Source organism: Citrus sinensis, chromosome 7 (genome assembly GCF_022201045.2).
Source record: "Citrus sinensis cultivar Valencia sweet orange chromosome 7, DVS_A1.0, whole genome shotgun sequence".
In the NCBI taxonomy this organism is placed as follows: domain Eukaryota; kingdom Viridiplantae; phylum Streptophyta; class Magnoliopsida; order Sapindales; family Rutaceae; genus Citrus; species Citrus sinensis.
In genome coordinates, this window is record NC_068562.1 from 28,540,846 (window position 1) to 28,557,704 (window position 16,859).

The 16,859-nt window shown below is 36.9% G+C and overlaps 3 protein-coding genes and 1 pseudogene across 6 annotated transcripts; 1 reads left to right on the forward strand and 3 right to left on the reverse strand.

The window, feature by feature from the left end:
* Positions 1 to 1,087: 1,087 nt before the first annotated feature.
* Positions 1,088 to 4,744, reverse strand: LOC102606671 (photosynthetic NDH subunit of lumenal location 4, chloroplastic). Of its 4 annotated transcripts, XR_369107.4 has the most exons (7): positions 4,324 to 4,743; positions 3,509 to 3,601; positions 3,341 to 3,401; positions 3,173 to 3,241; positions 2,438 to 2,570; positions 1,537 to 1,702; positions 1,088 to 1,401 (listed from the first exon to the last, which is right to left on the reverse strand). XR_369107.4 is itself a non-coding variant. In XM_006464204.4 (5 exons), the coding sequence occupies exons 1-5, from the start codon at positions 4,654 to 4,656 to the stop codon at positions 2,491 to 2,493; spliced, it is 636 nt and encodes a 211-aa protein (XP_006464267.1). In that variant the 5' UTR covers positions 4,657 to 4,743; the 3' UTR covers positions 2,327 to 2,490. The 4 variants fall into 4 exon arrangements, 1 of the variants encoding a protein (XP_006464267.1); XR_369108.4 differs by having other exon boundaries at positions 1,088 to 1,692; positions 4,324 to 4,744; XR_001508177.3 differs by having other exon boundaries at positions 1,088 to 1,702.
* A 3,265-nt stretch (positions 4,745 to 8,009) lies between these two features.
* On the reverse strand, positions 8,010 to 11,256 carry LOC107176423 (uncharacterized). Its single transcript, XM_052431406.1, has 10 exons — positions 11,131 to 11,256; positions 9,965 to 10,026; positions 9,767 to 9,866; positions 9,639 to 9,686; positions 9,376 to 9,488; positions 9,010 to 9,118; positions 8,785 to 8,856; positions 8,597 to 8,662; positions 8,342 to 8,496; positions 8,010 to 8,250 (listed from the first exon to the last, which is right to left on the reverse strand). Exons 1-10 carry the CDS (start codon positions 11,254 to 11,256, stop codon positions 8,010 to 8,012), a joined length of 1,092 nt encoding a protein of 363 aa, XP_052287366.1.
* A 1,669-nt stretch (positions 11,257 to 12,925) lies between these two features.
* On the forward strand, positions 12,926 to 14,486 carry LOC102623468 (fasciclin-like arabinogalactan protein 21). Its single transcript, XM_006464263.3, has one exon. The coding sequence runs from the start codon at positions 13,034 to 13,036 to the stop codon at positions 14,342 to 14,344; it is 1,311 nt and encodes a 436-aa protein (XP_006464326.1). The 5' UTR covers positions 12,926 to 13,033; the 3' UTR covers positions 14,345 to 14,486.
* A 191-nt stretch (positions 14,487 to 14,677) lies between these two features.
* Positions 14,678 to 16,429, reverse strand: LOC102623190 (L-ascorbate oxidase-like; annotated as a pseudogene).
* Between the last annotated feature and the right edge of the window lie 430 nt (positions 16,430 to 16,859).

The following is a 16,859-nucleotide window of genomic DNA, read 5'->3' on the forward strand; positions in this document are numbered from 1 at the left end:
AGGACGGGTAGATTTCACCCTTTCAAACTGGATCCTTGGGCTGTTCTATCATTGAACTGATTAGAGCAGGTCTTGGAAGATGCCTAACTACAAATGCAAGTAACACAAAAGAGCTAACATTTGCATGCAAAAGACTTTTAATTTAAAGGAATATTGCTAATATCATGAAACAATTCATTTTGGCATGAATGTCACTCATGAATGTTACTCATGGGTTTCTATTTTACGGCTTGAAATGACTATGGTTTGGCCACAGCAGTTTTCAAAACCATGTATAGAAACAGAGAGTTGCAAGCTGGCTGCTACTGTGCTGCATGTGGCAATGGCAAAGGTGCTGTTATTTCTAGCTACGTCTTGAAGCTTCTTTAGAAAAGGGGATGCTCGACAAGTGAACATCTCGCTATAGCTCACACTTCAAAACAAAAACTCCGCTTTTCTGACTTTCTAATTCTATTTAGAAATCTTTTTTCTCCACCCAACGTTCAAATTAATTCAAACCAATTTGGTCCCAAAACAGCAGAGGAAACAAAAAATGAGATAAGAGAAATCCCCACTTGACGTCACTGCACATGAGAAAAAAATTTAGTGCATGCTAGTTGGCTGTACATATGTAGCTGATGGCAAGATGCTGCCCATTTCTAGTACTACAAGTTGCAATGAGGCATGCAAATGATAGTGAAGATTCTAATACGAGATCTTGGCTCGAGTACTTCATCAATTAACCGTCTAACCTAAAAACTTAAGGTTAGGTTTCCAACACACGATAACTGGGCTTTGCTCGCATTACAAATATTCAAAAGTTCTTCTTTCTATAGGCCATCTTGAAAAAAAAAATGTAAAATTAAAATTTCCTAATCTCTCTGTTGGTTTAATTGAAATGCGTAATTTACACATGGTTGCACTATCTGTAGTAGGTCCAAGGCTCTAAATTCAAATTAGTTCAAATCCATAGATTGCCAAAAGGGCGTAGGCAGAAAAGCAAAAAGGAAATTTCCCAAGAAAAGCAAATCCTTTTCTTCCACTGAGGCAAACATGAGAAGAATCAACTTCCATTTATTTTCTTACTTTTTCTCAAAACTTTCTCAGATCCAAAGGAAGCGTAAAGACGCATCATTTCTATAAACAAAGGATTCATGTGCAACGGACACAGTTTCAAAAGGCGTATCCACCATCAAATTCACATATAATCTATTAACACATAAAGTTAAATCTGTAATGGCAAACATAGTAGAAGCAATACACCAATACTGCATTTGACCTGTATATTTTCTGATAATATGCTGCATTTTACGGCAACTGAAGTGGCTTGCGTATGGCAATAATTTGGAGATGAACAGAGATATATTTATCCCTTGTAATGTAGATGTATAGTTGTATTGATAGCTTTTAAAGGGCTCCAATCTGGAAAATGCAGCATATAAACAACATTCAAAAATTAAGAAAATTATAAATACCGTTGGCAGAAAATTTAGGCTGCATTCTATACGTGAAAAATAGAACACGCATCTAGTTCAATCAGTCGGGATGAATAATTACTCCAACAAAGACTAGTTGTGTTTCTGCTCCAAATAGGCTCAGATGAGTTGGCAAGCTACAGGCTCCATGATCCTTTTGATAAAGGTGACTAGTGCTGTTATCCACGATATTTAGACCCTTCAGACTGACCCATGCTTGGATGCATTATCTGGTTCACTGCTTTAAACTTTCGAGGAAAAGGATTAAAAAAATTAAATTTTAAAGGAAATTCTACATATCAAAGGAGAGAAAGCACATAAATTTATCACCTACAGACATATTCAACATAAAGTAATGTGATGGCCGATATTGCCTTGTAAACTTTGTAAAACTAGCCTGTGTACATATGATCTCGGACACTGTTGGCGATATTTCAATAAGACCATAGGCTAACCAAACGATTAAAAGTAAATCAACTGATTGAGAACTTCACTGAAAAAGGGTTGATGGATGTGTGTTATACTATATGCTGGTCAACTCTTCCATATACACTTCCAAAAGTGATTTATTGATTATCGGACTGTTAATTTTACCTCGACCCATGATTTTTAAGTGTCGGACATGGGGCAGAGACTGTAACCACTCTGTAATCACATTGACCTAGCATAGATTTCAAAACTTTTGTGCTGAAACAAGCAGTTTAACAGTGAATAATCTTTCATTGTTATTGTAGATTAAAAAAAGCAGGATAGCTCCATTCTGTTTATTTGCTTAAGCAAGAATATAGATTGGAATCTTGTAGTTAAGTTTTTTGAGTTAAATACCAGACATGACCAGTTATTGTGGAATTTTAATTTTCATCTTCTAAATATACAAAAGGGAAAGGTGCTTTTATTAACGGTGAACAATCTTTCATTTATACACAGGCTACTACTTTTTTCAGAACTGTGTAATATCACATAGAGGATGTTAGTGGACTCACTTGACCTACACAGGCTTCTCATGTAACTTTGAACAATTAAATCTTGTTAGTCTTCACTTGCGATTCCCCGAGTAGATGCCAACAAAATTAATATCATACACAAGAGTTGCGTTGGCAGGTATATTACAATCGCCTACATAAACCAGAAAATGAGTGTCAGAATCCAATAATTCCTGCAAAAATGATTGCTTATAGCACTTGGTATGCATTGTGTTTAATTAAATAATAAAGTAATATTAACCTTGATTTCACATTTTAACAAACTTAGTTACTAAAAACTGGTAAACTGAAACACTTTCACACTGGAAACTATCATTGCGGGAATTTCTGTTCTTCGGAAAGAACCTAACCTCTTTCCTCATGCACATGAGATCGTACAAACTGAATTATATTGGAATTTTAACAGCAAAGCCTCATAATAATGACTAATTTTGAAGTCCAAGAAAGTGGAATACTGATTCTTTACACTAGAGAGCAAGAGAGAGATGTTAACATGGAGAATTCAGTTCTGGCTATTAAAACGTCAGTACTAAGGAGTCAGAGCATTCCAAATATTCTCAGATTCTAGCTATTAGAAAGTCAGCACTAACGGATTGGAGCATTTGAAATATTCTCAGCTGCAATGATTGATTAAAATATGCTAAGGTGTTGGCTATTTAAGCAACAAAGTTAAGTATACATTTCCAATTATGAAAAGTCTAGATTATAAAATATTCAGTCCTAAATGAACCTCACCAGAAAAGCATCCTGCAGGTTCTGGCCCGTATGCTAACTCTGGTGGAATCTGGAGTTTGCGTTTTCCACCTGAATGAAATTGGAGATGTGTCAATTCTGTGGGAAGTTATGAAGCAATATATAAACTATGAATGTACACAAGTTTAATTATTGTCTTTAAAAACGTACCGACATGCATTGGAGGTACTCCATCACCCCCCAGAATCCCCTGATCCAACCCCTTTATGACCTGGGCACGAGTATGAAGACAGCAAGTGAAGTCATATTTTGACACTTCAATGATAGACAGGTAGACAGGATCAAACCAATTATTTAACAACTAATACAATTTTGTACCTTGCCAACTCCAATACGCATAGTAAGAGGTCTAGCACGCTTATAGCTGCTGTCAAAGATTATCCCATCAGCAAATCTTGCAGTGTAGTGAACCTATATTTGCAAAAAGAAGAACACAAATCAGTAAAATTTGTGGAATATTCGGTAACAGGTATTCTCATAGTTTTTATCACTTGGTTTCAAAGATCATTCTGTATTACTCATGATTCATGATGTGCTAAAAATTCTATCAAAAGAATATTCACAAGAAACCTATTTATCTCACTGGCATTCCCAATGACTATCAAACATTTTTTAAAAGTTTGGGACAATTGGCAGAAGAATGTGCTCACTATGAATTGGGATAGAAATCAAATTGCACTGCAAGTTCCAAAACTTGTTCGTGCATATATATGTTCAGCAGCTGATTGCAGAAAAAAGGCTTTTAAAGTTCTAGTTGTTAATATCAAAAACCAAATTTTCAACATATTTCTTTTGTAACTGGTCATAGTGAAAGTATTTTCATCAATAACTATCCAAATTCTGAAATCTAATGCAATATGTCACCCACAAATGCAAAAAAAGAAAGCCACTCCGCACTAATATTATCATTTGAATATTTTATGTCACATTGGCATGTTTTAAAATGCTCATCCTGGGACTATATTGTCTAGCTACAATACAGTCTTAAATTATTAGTTATTAGAAGGGGCGGTCTAGCTTCAAATTCCCATTTTAAAACGTGCGGACAAAATAATCAAAGATAATTCAATCAACCCAGAAAAAATGAAAGAGAAAAAATCTAAAAGAAAGGGAGAAAGTTATTGAAGACTCACATTGATAAGCTCGCCATAAGGAGCCTCAACACCAGAGCCAGAAGCAATGTCACAGTAACCAAGGCCAGAACGAGCAAAGCTGAACTCACATGGAGGGTCAGCTGTAGTGGCGTAGTACTCAATCCTGGTAGCATCGGCTTCTAACGGGGTCAAAGCAATTACTGAAGAAGCTAAAAGCCCAATGCCCACTTCAAAAAAACGCTTCTTTGGGTCAAAAGAAAGCTGCTGCTGCTGCTGCTTTGTGTTGTGTGCTTGTTTTGATGACAAACGTGAAGAAGATGAGGATGAAGAAGAACATGAACAAATGATTGTTGGTGTTGAAACTGCCGCCATTTTAAGTTGAGAGCTTGAGAACGTGGGTAACTGAAAGTGCTTGGTTATGGGGAAAATTGTGGATATTGAAGTGGGGCCCGGTTTGGAGGATGATTTTGGACCGTAAGATGTAGATAAGTGTGCCATTAATCCGGGTGATGATTAGGAATTGTAGACACTATGCCTCGGACAGGTACTTAATAAGGAGTGGTGATTTGGTGCGCGCCATTTCACCATAATAGTATCAGATTATTCATTGGTAGAGCATTCCATGACTCCACATTAGATCATTGTTCCTAATACGATAATTAAATGTGATCCACTTTATAATCTATTTACAACAACAACAACAATAATAATAATCAAGCCTAGCCGGAGAGTCGGTTATTTTTATAAGGTTATTCTTAGTATTTAAATAAATAATTTGTATTATAAAATAAGTTTCGCAGTTATTAAATTTTATTGATGCATATATATTAAGTAAATATGTAAGAATAATATTTTAATTTTTAAGGAATAGATCCAACTAGTTTCCACCTTATAAGTTAGTTTTTTGCCATGACAATATTTTTTTTTTAACCTTCACAAATAGATAAACAAAATGCAAAAGAAAATACACTATATCGAGGCATTAAGTAATAAAGGACTTTGACCCTACCATGTCAAGGTACGGTCATCCGGTAATTTAACATCGTGTGTATATTCATCTCGAAACGTAACTATCCTACAAGTGAATTGTAACTTTTACGTGCAATAATAATATATGATAATCTATGTGATTAGATGATCGCATAATGATGTAATGTGACACGTTTAGGTCAGATTAATTGATACAATTGCCTCATTACAGCAAACAACTTAGAAGAAAGTACATAGCAGAAGCTCAAAAATCAAAATAAGCGCGCGTTGCCGTTGCGCCCTGCGCCTGCCGCTGCGTCGGAATCTTGTTATTATTTATAAAGGGTTTGTGGTCACTTCTTCAAATTCAACAAACCCAATAAATCAATCTCTTCGATTTTTTTTTTTAATTTATTTACCTGAAAAAATAGCTATCAATATGTCTGCGCGTGCATCATCAGGGGAGAATGACTATGAGAAAGAGATCGGTGGTGGTGATGCAGAAAAAGAGAATGTGATTAAGATGTTTAAAGATAATGGGTTGGAGAATTGTTTGGGTGGGGATGCTTCTGATACAAAAGAAGTCTTTAAAATTTGTAGGGTGTTCGGCGTGGATCAAATAGTGAATGCGATGAACGCCTTTGTGCCTCCGGGAAGAGTTGATCTTTTGAAGGCCTTTTTGAAGATTTTTTTGAAGAATACGAAGAGGATTGCCGATGTTTATGTTGCTGGTGGTCCTAATGCTAGACTAAACTTTTTAAAACTGCAAAAGAACTTACTTCTCTCCTCGATTCAGGCTTTTGAAAAGAAAACACAGGCCGTGTTCCAGACTTTAGAAGAGCAACACCAGCAAGAATGGATCCAGTATTTACAACGGGTACAACTGCGTCTTGATCGTCTGCAGAGTACTGTGCCGAGCAACACGTCTTTGCAAAGTTGGGAGGATCAACAACTGAACGAGTCCCTTGCTATTTATGTCAGGGTCCAATGTTTAGCAGTGGAACAGCATATCGTGATGAGGTTCTTGCAACAGCAACATCACCAGCAAAGCCAGGCCCAGCAGCAGCAGCCAGCGATGGGATTTTTAGAACAGCGAGTCCAACAACAGCAGCAAGCCGTGATTGGGTCATTACAACTGCTACAGAAGCAGGCACAACAGCAGCAGCATGCGGTAACGGGATTTTTACAACAGCTACAACGGCATATTCAGCTACAGCAGCATGCAGCGTTGAGATTTTCACAACAGCAACAGCAGGCCGTGGTTGGGATTCTACAACAGTTGCAACAACAAGTTGGGATTGGATTTCAACAACAGCAACAGCAACAGCAGGCCATCATTGGGTTTTTGCAGCAGCAGCAGGCTGTCATTGGGTTCTTGCAACAGCAGCAGCAGCAGCAGTAGCTGGCCCAACAACAACAGCAGCTTCATAATAATGATGCTAGTAGTGCTCAAGTATCTATTACTGCAAGTAATTACGGGGAGAGTGCTAGAAATGCGAACCCGGGGCCGAACAATGCATCTTTGCAAAGTTCCGAGATTCAGCAACAGAATGTTGGCCTTGGTGGTGGCTGATTATTCTTTTCTTTGTGATTCTGAAGAATGTTCATATATATTTATGTTTGCAAGGGGTTTTAAATTCGATGTCTTGATAGGTTTTAGATTTTAGGAGAAAGATCATATAACTTTTGCCTATTTAGAAAAAAACTCAAAAATCAAAATAAACATGCGTGCAAAGTGCAATATTATCATGACATTATAATTTTGAAGGTCTAAACTTTTAGTACATTTAAGCAGAGTTAATTATTTTTCTCAAGCTGAAAGCGAAATTTTAAAATTCAGCCAGTAACATGCGAAGATCCTCCCAATTCAAATCTTCTGCCCACTTTAAATCATCCGAATCCAGTGACCAATTATTTTCCTTGTTTCCCTTCTCAGCCTGGTCACACAAAATTAATAATCCCCCAACAAATAAATAAATAAATAGAGAGAGCTTACTAAAAATGGATGTTAGGTGACTAAAATGAAAAACTTAATTTTGGCTCATAAATATATAATCAACTTAATTACCTCATTAGAATTTGGCAATAGATTTACTTGAGTACTAAGAGCCGCTTCGCTGCCTCCATTTTTTTCAGTGCTGCCATTATCATTGTTGTTGTTATTGGTGAAAATAGGTTCATAGTCTACCGGAGAAAAAACACTGAAAAAAATGTAATATTGACTTAATTTTAAGGGTTTTTAGATAAGTTACCTAGTTTTGTTAAGGATTATTCGGAAAAAAAAAGGTACCTCTTAGAGTTCAAAGGTTGATTGGCGTTACTGAGAATAGTACTGAATGTGCCATCAGCGAAATTCACCTCATTAAAATCTGCTTCGAATTGAAACGTTGGTGACATTACATTTTGGATGTACGTATTGTCCTGTTCAACCACACACCCCCCCCCCCCCCCCCCCCCAAAAAAATCAGCAATTTATAGGCTGTTGGGTCAATGTACTTTCAATGGTTAAGATTGAATATAACACGGGTGATAAATGCATAATTAATTAATGCAACACTATTAATACACACTGAGAGTGATTAATGAATCTAACTATCTACAATTTGTGTAAAAATAAGAAAGCTTTTCAACTTAATTGGCCCTTTTAGAATATATGCAATTAATCAAATATGCCCCACGATGCTGAAAATGCAAAATACAATTTCTCTTTTCTATCTCAGAAAATATTTTTAAACAATTTAATTAATTAATATGAATCAACTAAATAACAAAAAGTCCAGAGGCTTATCACATACGATTGTTGGTGGAATTTGGGCAATTGGATCTGCATCACTACTGCCATTGTTTTCAATGCTGCTACCGTTGTTGTTGTTGTTGTTGTTGTCAACAACACTCCCATTGTTGCTACAATCACCAGTAACAGCATTGGTGAAATTCAAATGTTCGGAATTGTTGTTGTTACCGTCAATGGTGATAGCGGCAATAGTATTGGGGACCCTGAAATTGTCAAAAGAAAATATTTTTTGAGGCCTTGAGTAGTATAAAAACTTTGATTTTTCTTAGAATAATGAAAAAAATTTATATATACCTCTCAAAATTGAATGGTTGATCGAATTTAATATTGAAATGATCCGAATTTTGAATAGTACTAAACATATTATTAATATCAGTAAAATCCACTTTACTAGGATTTGCTTGAAAGTGCGATGTATGTGGCACTACATTTTGATTGTTCGCATTAATCTGGTTCCAAAAAATAATACCAAAATTAGTGTCAATTGAAAATTTTAAGAGAAGGAAGAACAGAAAATAGAATTTTATATTTTGAGTTTGAGCTGCAAACCCAGTTGTGCCCATGTGTTTCTGTTGGATAGCTTTGATGAAATCCCTGCATTGGTGCGTCAAGCCCCTGCAAATTAATGCAATCAATTGAAAAAGCTCGCAATTAGAGGCTGTATAATTTTATTTTATTTTATTTTATTTTTTTGCTTGGGGGGGGGGGGGGGGGGGGGGGGCGGGGGGGTTACATACCACAGAGGAGAAATTGAACTGCTGATTTGGAACCCCAAGTGATGAGATTTGATCCCCCATTAGGGGCTGATGCTATAACAATTTTCTCAAACCATGAAAATAGATAAATTAACAAGGCATAATCTTACGAGAAAAAAGAAAAACCTCATATTTTTCAATTACATGTGTAAGCGGATGACAAATGTAATTAAGTAAGAGATTAATAATTAGCTTATTAATTATCACCTGGACTGAGCTTGAGTAAGTCGGTGGAAATTGCAAATTCCCTGCAGCTGCTACTCTCCTAGAGTGAGCAAGTAGTTCTTGAAATGAGCACTCGGGAAAACTTGATGAACTGCAACAAAAATGCATCAATGGAGGGGTTTTAACTTGGGACTTTTTTCAAAACTTGCACTAATTTCCTGTTATGTTGTCGTTTGACCCAAAAAAATATTAATATGTCAAGTCACACATGCAAGACTAAATAGAGTATGCAAATGCAATTACGTAAGGGGATTCAAACACAAGACCCGATTATCAGATTAATAAATTCTAATACGTACCACGAAATTGATTATTTTTAAAAGGGGTTTGTAACCCTGATGATAATACCTGAACGGATCGCTTATCAAATGATCATGCTGCATTTGAAGTGAACCAGAATTAGGGTTTTTTGATTGCCTCTCCTTTGTCAAATGATCATCTTGTTTTGCCTTATCCTTCTTCTGCTAATCATATCCAACTCTTACGTATATATTAATTATTTCAAGTAACAACAACAAACACAAAATATTGGAAAGCCTTTTCTTTTTTTTTTCCCTCCAAATCATTTTTCTATATATCTAATTAATTAAGATAATATAAATTGAATATACCTGATTTCTCTTCTTGTATTTTCTTAACGGACTTTTAATCAACTCATTCTGCAAAAAGAAATAAAGAAACTAATAAATAGCCACCGATGAAATAAAAAAAATTAATTTAAAAGAAAAAAAAAACTCACTTTTTTATTCTGAACTTGCTGCAAAGCTTGTTTCAGGTTTCTCTCCAACAAAATAATGTTAGATGATGAAAGATCGTCTTTTGGGTCGGGCTCATAAAACCTTTCAAAGGTTCCAAGAAATATGAAAAAATGAAAACAACAATGGATTCAAAAAATAAATTATCATTTTCTTTTTGGTGATAATATACACTTAATTACCGGAGCTGGTCCTCTACAATCTCTGTCTCTACCGACGTCCTAGTAATTCTTCGTTCAAGATCCTAATGAAAAATCAAAATTAAAGTAAAAAAAAATGATTAATTTTACAGTAATTAACATTAAACCAAATAATTAATAAAGATTAAAAGCTGAAGTACTCACTCTAATTCTGTGTTGTGCAAGTGTAGGTTAATTGAAATTGAACCCGAAATGGAGACAACATAAAAGTTGCGATTATAAGGCATCAGAACAAAAAAAAAAAAAAAAAAAGAGAATCAAATTAGAATCGATTGAGGAAAATATATATGGTCAATAAATTCCATATACTGATACATGTTAATTGAGATAAAATATTTGTGAATTTGTTAATGGATCCACGTCGACCAATGAAACAGTGATGGCTGTGAACGTGATAGACTCGCAAATGTCACCATGCATGCATGCCTAAAACGACAACGGTCAAAACTAAAAACGCATGAGAAAGAAAGAAAGAGAGAGAGAGAGAAAACAAACTGATTTTTTAGGTTACGCAACTCGTTTTCATCACCCATGACGCGATCAAGCTGCTTCAGCCTCTCTGATGTTTGGCAATTGCAATGTACATGTTTCTATGGCACCAACAATTGAAGATTACGAAAAATTAGTGTATAATAAAATTTCTTTAATCAATTAATCCATATATATATATATATATACAAAATAAAGAATAAAAACTATATATTAAGATGTACCTTACATATATTTGCTTCACAATGAACCTTACAATTGTTCACTTCACTGTTTTAATAAGCGATTGACCATTCATTATTCAAAAGAAGAAAAACTTTGAGCAAATTAATCAAAGAAAAAATAAAACAAAAATTTTATTTATAAAATGTGTACTTACTGAAATTTTTTCTCAGGTGAAAGATTGAGGTAACGTTGAATCAGATCTTCAATTCTGTGGATCAAAGGGAGAAAAATTACTTAAATGATAAAATATATATATATAACATCTAATAATTTCACAAAAGATTTTTTATGAAGAACCTTAGACCAAGCTTAGAGATGAACATGATTAATACTAAAGATTAACATACGATAAAGAAAAATTTTTACTTGAACCTTTTCATACTGCAAAATTTAGTTGAACGACCGCGTTTAGTAGGTGAAAAAGTGATAAGAACGAGATCGATTCCACAAGCAACAGAAATTTCTCTTGCTTTCTTGATCAAACTTTTTTTTCTCTTAGCATATGTCACTTGACGTGCTTTGGCATCTGCAATTTTCTTAATCTCGATTTTCTTACCCATTGTGTAATTGTAATCGGAGAGAAGAAAAGCTGAAGAAGAGAAAGCAAAAAATGTTTGATTTGCCTGGTGGGCTTTTGAGTCACATGCGTTAGTACATTGCCACCTTTGATGGGGTTAAGTTTGTGTGCACACAAAGAAAATTGTAACAATAACAGACTAATCAAAAGAAGCCACGACCACCAACTAGAGCCAATCAACTTTTTATTGATTAATTTTACTGATTCTATATTGTTGTAGGCGCTGCTGGATACAAAGGAAACTAACTCGGTGTACGTGGCCGTATTTGGTTTGTTGTAAATTAATTGAGCAGATTCTTTGAATTAACTGCTAGATCAGAGTCAACTCTATCTCCTCGCTATTCGTGTTATGCCTCAAATTGTTGTACATTTGACCTGACGTTGACTTGCAGTCTGAGGGTACAATTTTCATAGAGCAAGGACGTTTGGGTTAAGAGGTTTACAAGTACACTTGATGAGCCAATTCAAAAATCTAATGGTTATGGTTCATTTCACTAATTACAAAAGTGAAGATTTTTTTTTTTGTGGGAAAATTCTTTTATTAATTCTTTATTGAGCTTTTATAATTTGTAGAAAAAAAAATTGTCATTATCATAGTTATGCATACATATAAATATAAAAAAAAAAATTATTGTCGTGTTTGTATACACGTAAATCCTAATTCTCTTTTACTAAATAACGACAAAAATATACTTTTAATGATTTTCTAATCTTACTTTTTTATTTGTCGTACTTTGATTAATTCATAAAAGAAATTATTTGTCGTTTATATATAAAGCATCATCGATTCATTATTAATTACAATAATGACAAAATATATCTTTATGAATGAGTAGTTTTAATAATGACAACGTAGATAACTTATTTTCAGTATTATAATTAACCAACTCTTATAAAACTGTTTAAAGGTATCTCCTTGAACATAAATATCTTCTACAATTTATTAAAATTTTCAATTTAATTATTTCTTAATTAATTTTTTTCCCCTCATAGTATGTATTCCTTGACAAATCACTTTAGTGTGATTAATGAATTTCCTTACCCATAGTGTAATTTTGTAACGAGAAAGAAGAAAAACTAAAAAGGAGAAAGAAAAAAAAAATGATTCAATTTGCTCTAGCATATAGATCAAGTCATCAAAATTAGATCGTCCTATACAAAGGATGTCAAATATAAGAGTCATAAATAGAGTGCTTTGCTGCCTGTAAAGGGGCTAAGTTCGTGTGCTTCTCGAAAGTAAATAATAATATTTACGATTCCTTAAATTGGTTAATGAACAGAGGACACGACAATCCATTCGTGAGCTAATCAACTTTCTATTGGTTGATTTGTTTTCCTTTTTTTGGACTGCCTATTATTGGTGATGGTTCATTGATTCTGCACACGTATATGATCAATCAAAATTAGTACAAGTTTTATATTATACGTGGCAGCATTTGGTCAGTTTGTAAATCAGGAATACAGTTATGCCTTTGCCACGTCACATAACCCCTAGACTAATCGCCGCCGTCCGATTAATGTCATCGTCAAACCAACCCAATGCAGCACAAACTCGTGTTTGCATTCTCCCGCCAAAACGAACAGATTCGAGATCCAAATAACCAATTCAAAGCTCTCTCGATCAGTATCACGCGCCATCCAAGACCCGCGTCAGTACGCTCTCCGAGTTCCTATAGATATCCACCATATTTCGCTCCCGTCGTATCACTCTTATTTTTGAACTTCACTCAGAATTGCTCAAAAGCGTTAAGCTCTCTGAAATGGCCACTCTCTCCACTTCTCTTCGATTCCTTACCATCCTCGCGATCTATCTTCTCATTATAACCAAATCGGCAGCCCTCACCGACGTCGAAACACTCTTTACCACCACTCCTCCACCACAACAAACACCTCCACCGCCGTCGGACCTCAACGACCAGTCCTCCTTCTTCTCACACACGGCTATGCTCGCGCCGATCCTCTCACACCTCGGCTTTAACGAGCTCGCAACCGGTGCTCCATCTCTGTCCAACGACGCCGTCGCGACCAGCTGGTCCGGTCCGTCAACTCTCTTCGCTCCCTCCGATTCCTCTCTCCACACGTGCTTCTCGTGCTCCGTTCCTTCGCTCCTCCGCGAACATCTCGTTCCCGGCCTCTTCACCATCGACTACCTCCGCAAGCTTGCTTTCGGTACCAAAATCGAATCGCTAAGCCCCGGCCGTTGCATCACCATAACTTCCTCCAAGAGCGAAAACGACACCGTCTCGAAAGTCTTCATCGGCGGCGTCGAGATCACTCATCCGGATCTCTTCAACAATGGAATCATCATCATTCACGGAATCCAGGGCTACATCTCGCCTCTCTCTCCGTTATCTTGCGACGTCGAGCGGATGACGTCGTTGTCCTTCCCTTTCCAGCCGTCCGATCGCGGTCATCACCATCAGCAGATCCAAACTCAGCAGCCGATCATGCGCTTGATGCTCCGTGACGCCATGCTTCGTCTCCGAAACAATGGCTACAGCATCCTCTCGCTGGCGATGAAAGTGAAGTATCAAGAGCTCATCAACCTCGCGAACATGACCGTTTTCGCTCTCGATGACGTGTCAATCTTCTCCGGTTCGTACACTTACATAAGCAATGTTCGGTTTCATATAATACCGAATCGTTACTTGACGATCGGCGACCTCGAGAGGCTTCCGGTTGGGACGACGTTGCCGACGCTTGCGAGAGGACAGTCGCTAACGGTAACGACTGCCGGAGGAGCTTCCGTGACGGCGCCGTTAAGGATCAACTACGTGAGAGTTAAGGTCCCTGACGTTATGAAGAACTTGAAGATTGTTGTTCACGGAATTTACTTGCCGTTTCCTCACTTGCATCCTGCTACTGTGTTTGATGGTGTGATTGGAGTTTCTGGTAATGCTGATGGTGGATCAGACGGTGGAGATCCTTCGATTGAAGGGGAATGCTCTGTGATGGATGAGCATGGAATCGGTTCTTGTGGTGGTACGGTTACTGGACCCGCTACTACGGTCGCGTCTGGGGCCAAGTTCAGCAAACCAACGGTGGAGATTGAAGATCATCATATGCTGTGATGATCAGTGACAACTAGTCACACGCTGATGCGTTATTTTTTTTCACTTTGTATGTTTGTTGTTGTTAGTTAGTGACGAGGGTAGTCAACTCTTGACTTGCTGGTACGGAATACGGATTATGCAATGGTTTGTTGGAAATGAATAAAACTCGATTCCTTTTTTCTGATTCATACTATTCAGCTTATTTCACTGATTCGCTCTACTTCAGCAATGAAGAGAAGTAATACATTCCAAGTTTAGTTTGTTTATTGATTCAATTTTAAACCTAATGTAATATGATATTTTAAATAAAATAATAATAATAATAATACAAAGTAACAAATTTCCAGTTCACTAATTTCTGCTCATGCAGCCCATGATCGACGACGGCAAAGGCCCAATTCTCTCAATTCCCTCAGCAAATACAACTCCCATGCCCAGGTAAAAATGGGCCTCGATGTGGCAACGAAAAGCCCAAGATCCCGGGTTATCGGCCTGAAACAGCAATACGGTCCACCCAAAACGAACTAAGGATGAACCATAATCGGAGCCACAAAAAACACTTGTTTGTATCATTATCGATATCAAATTTGCCTTCTCCATAGCCCAACGCCCAAAAATCATGCCCATGTAGACGCCAAGGATGCGTCTCACTTTCATTAACAAACAATTCGCATTCTGTAGAATATTGTCCACTGTTGCATTGAAATTCAGCTTGTAAATTCCATTACCTATGATGGCATTTGGGTTTTTTACAACATTAAAGATGTCGCAGTTTTCGAAATCATATCCTTCTGGAGGTGGGGTTTGGTCAAAAGCATTCGTTATATTTTCTTTCAGTGCAATAAGATCAGGGATGTGAGGAAACTTTTGTGACACACTGTTCACTAAACCACTTGATGTGTCCATCCACAAGATTTTGTGTATTGAGCATTACTATCATTCTATCAAAACTCTGCGGCGGGGGAACGATGAATCATTTTCGGGCTTTAATGGCTAGACTCTGGCCTACGCGGGGGCGAACGTCGTCCCAGAGGGGGCCTGAGGGGGGTATTGCTGGGGGAGATTTTTTGGGGTGATTTGGATAGTAATTAAAAATGATTAAGCCTGGAGGAGGGCCGGCCGTGGCATTTCTGTTTGTTGTGGCCCAGTAGTTTTTAGTTGAGTTTTGGTCAGCTTTTATTTGGACTGAGTATACAAATTTTGTACCACAAATGAGTCCACATAGTGTCCATCGGCTTCACAACTGTCATGTTGTGGCCCTGGAGAAGAAACTTTTGTCAGAAAAATGTTGTCCAATTTGCTTAGAGGATTTTATTAAACGGATCAGAGATACCTCAAATTAGAAGCTGAGGGCAGAGAGAGTAGTCATGCTAGAAATCTTGAGTCTATATGTCTATCATACCTCAAATTGCATGTGATGAGACAAAAATTGAAAAAGTGAAACGAACCTGGGCTCTGACCTATGTAGCCTGTTTTTATTTAGTGGATTCTAAATCTAAGAGCTTTTAAACTATGTTAACTTATTGACCACTAGGACCACGCGAGTCTCTCTCCTTATGGGTTTTCTCTGAAAACAAATATCGATGAGAGTGAGAGTACAGTTGTCATGACTTTGTTAAGTCACTCCGGCAAGTGAGTGGATTTTAGTTTAGTTGTTGGTTTTTTCCAAGGCCTGGGGACCTTTGTAATCAGTACTTCGACAAGTCTTGGGGATTTGGTAGCAAAGTCAAGTTGGTTGGCTATCTATTAATGCTAAGCATTTCCTGTAAGAAGCAGCATATAAGTAATGGATCCAAAGGAATTAATTAAGAGGTGCAGAGCAATAAGATTAAGCAACGAGGAAGGGGGGAGAGTCTCTTTCAAAAACAAAATGAAGATCAATTGTGAGAAGATCTTGGCGGGTTGTTTGGTTGGAAAGGTGCTCCACACGAGAGAAGTTAGCATAGAAGGTTTAAAAATGGCAATGCAACAGGTGTGGAGAACCTCGCGAGAAGTCAAAATAGAGAAACTGGGAGATAACGTCTTCATGCTCAAATTTGGGTCAGAGGTGGACAAGAGAAGTATCATGGTGGGAGGTCCTTGGCATTTCGATAGAGCGCTCATTGCGCTAACTTAACCAGCAGAAATCGGAGATATAAAAAAGCAAGATTTTAGTCACGTTTCATTTTGGGTTCAAATCCATGATGTGCCTATCATGTGTATGTCTAAAGATATGGCGGTAGAACTGGGAAAAGTGATTGGGAAAGTAGAGGAAGTAGAAACTGATACAGCAGGAGAGTGCTTTGGTCAATTTCTGAGATTGAGAATATCCGTAGATATCACAAAGCCATTGAAGAAAATCATCGAATTAGAATAAGAAGAGGAAGATGAGGATTATATTCCAATACATGTGATGTATGAAAGACTGCCTGATTTTTATTTTTGCTGTGGGCGAATAGGACATCAGTATTGAGAGTGTGTTTACTACAAATCCCAGTCAAAAGATGAGTTAGCTTATGGCCCATAGCTCAAACCAAATACCGTAGTTGAGAAA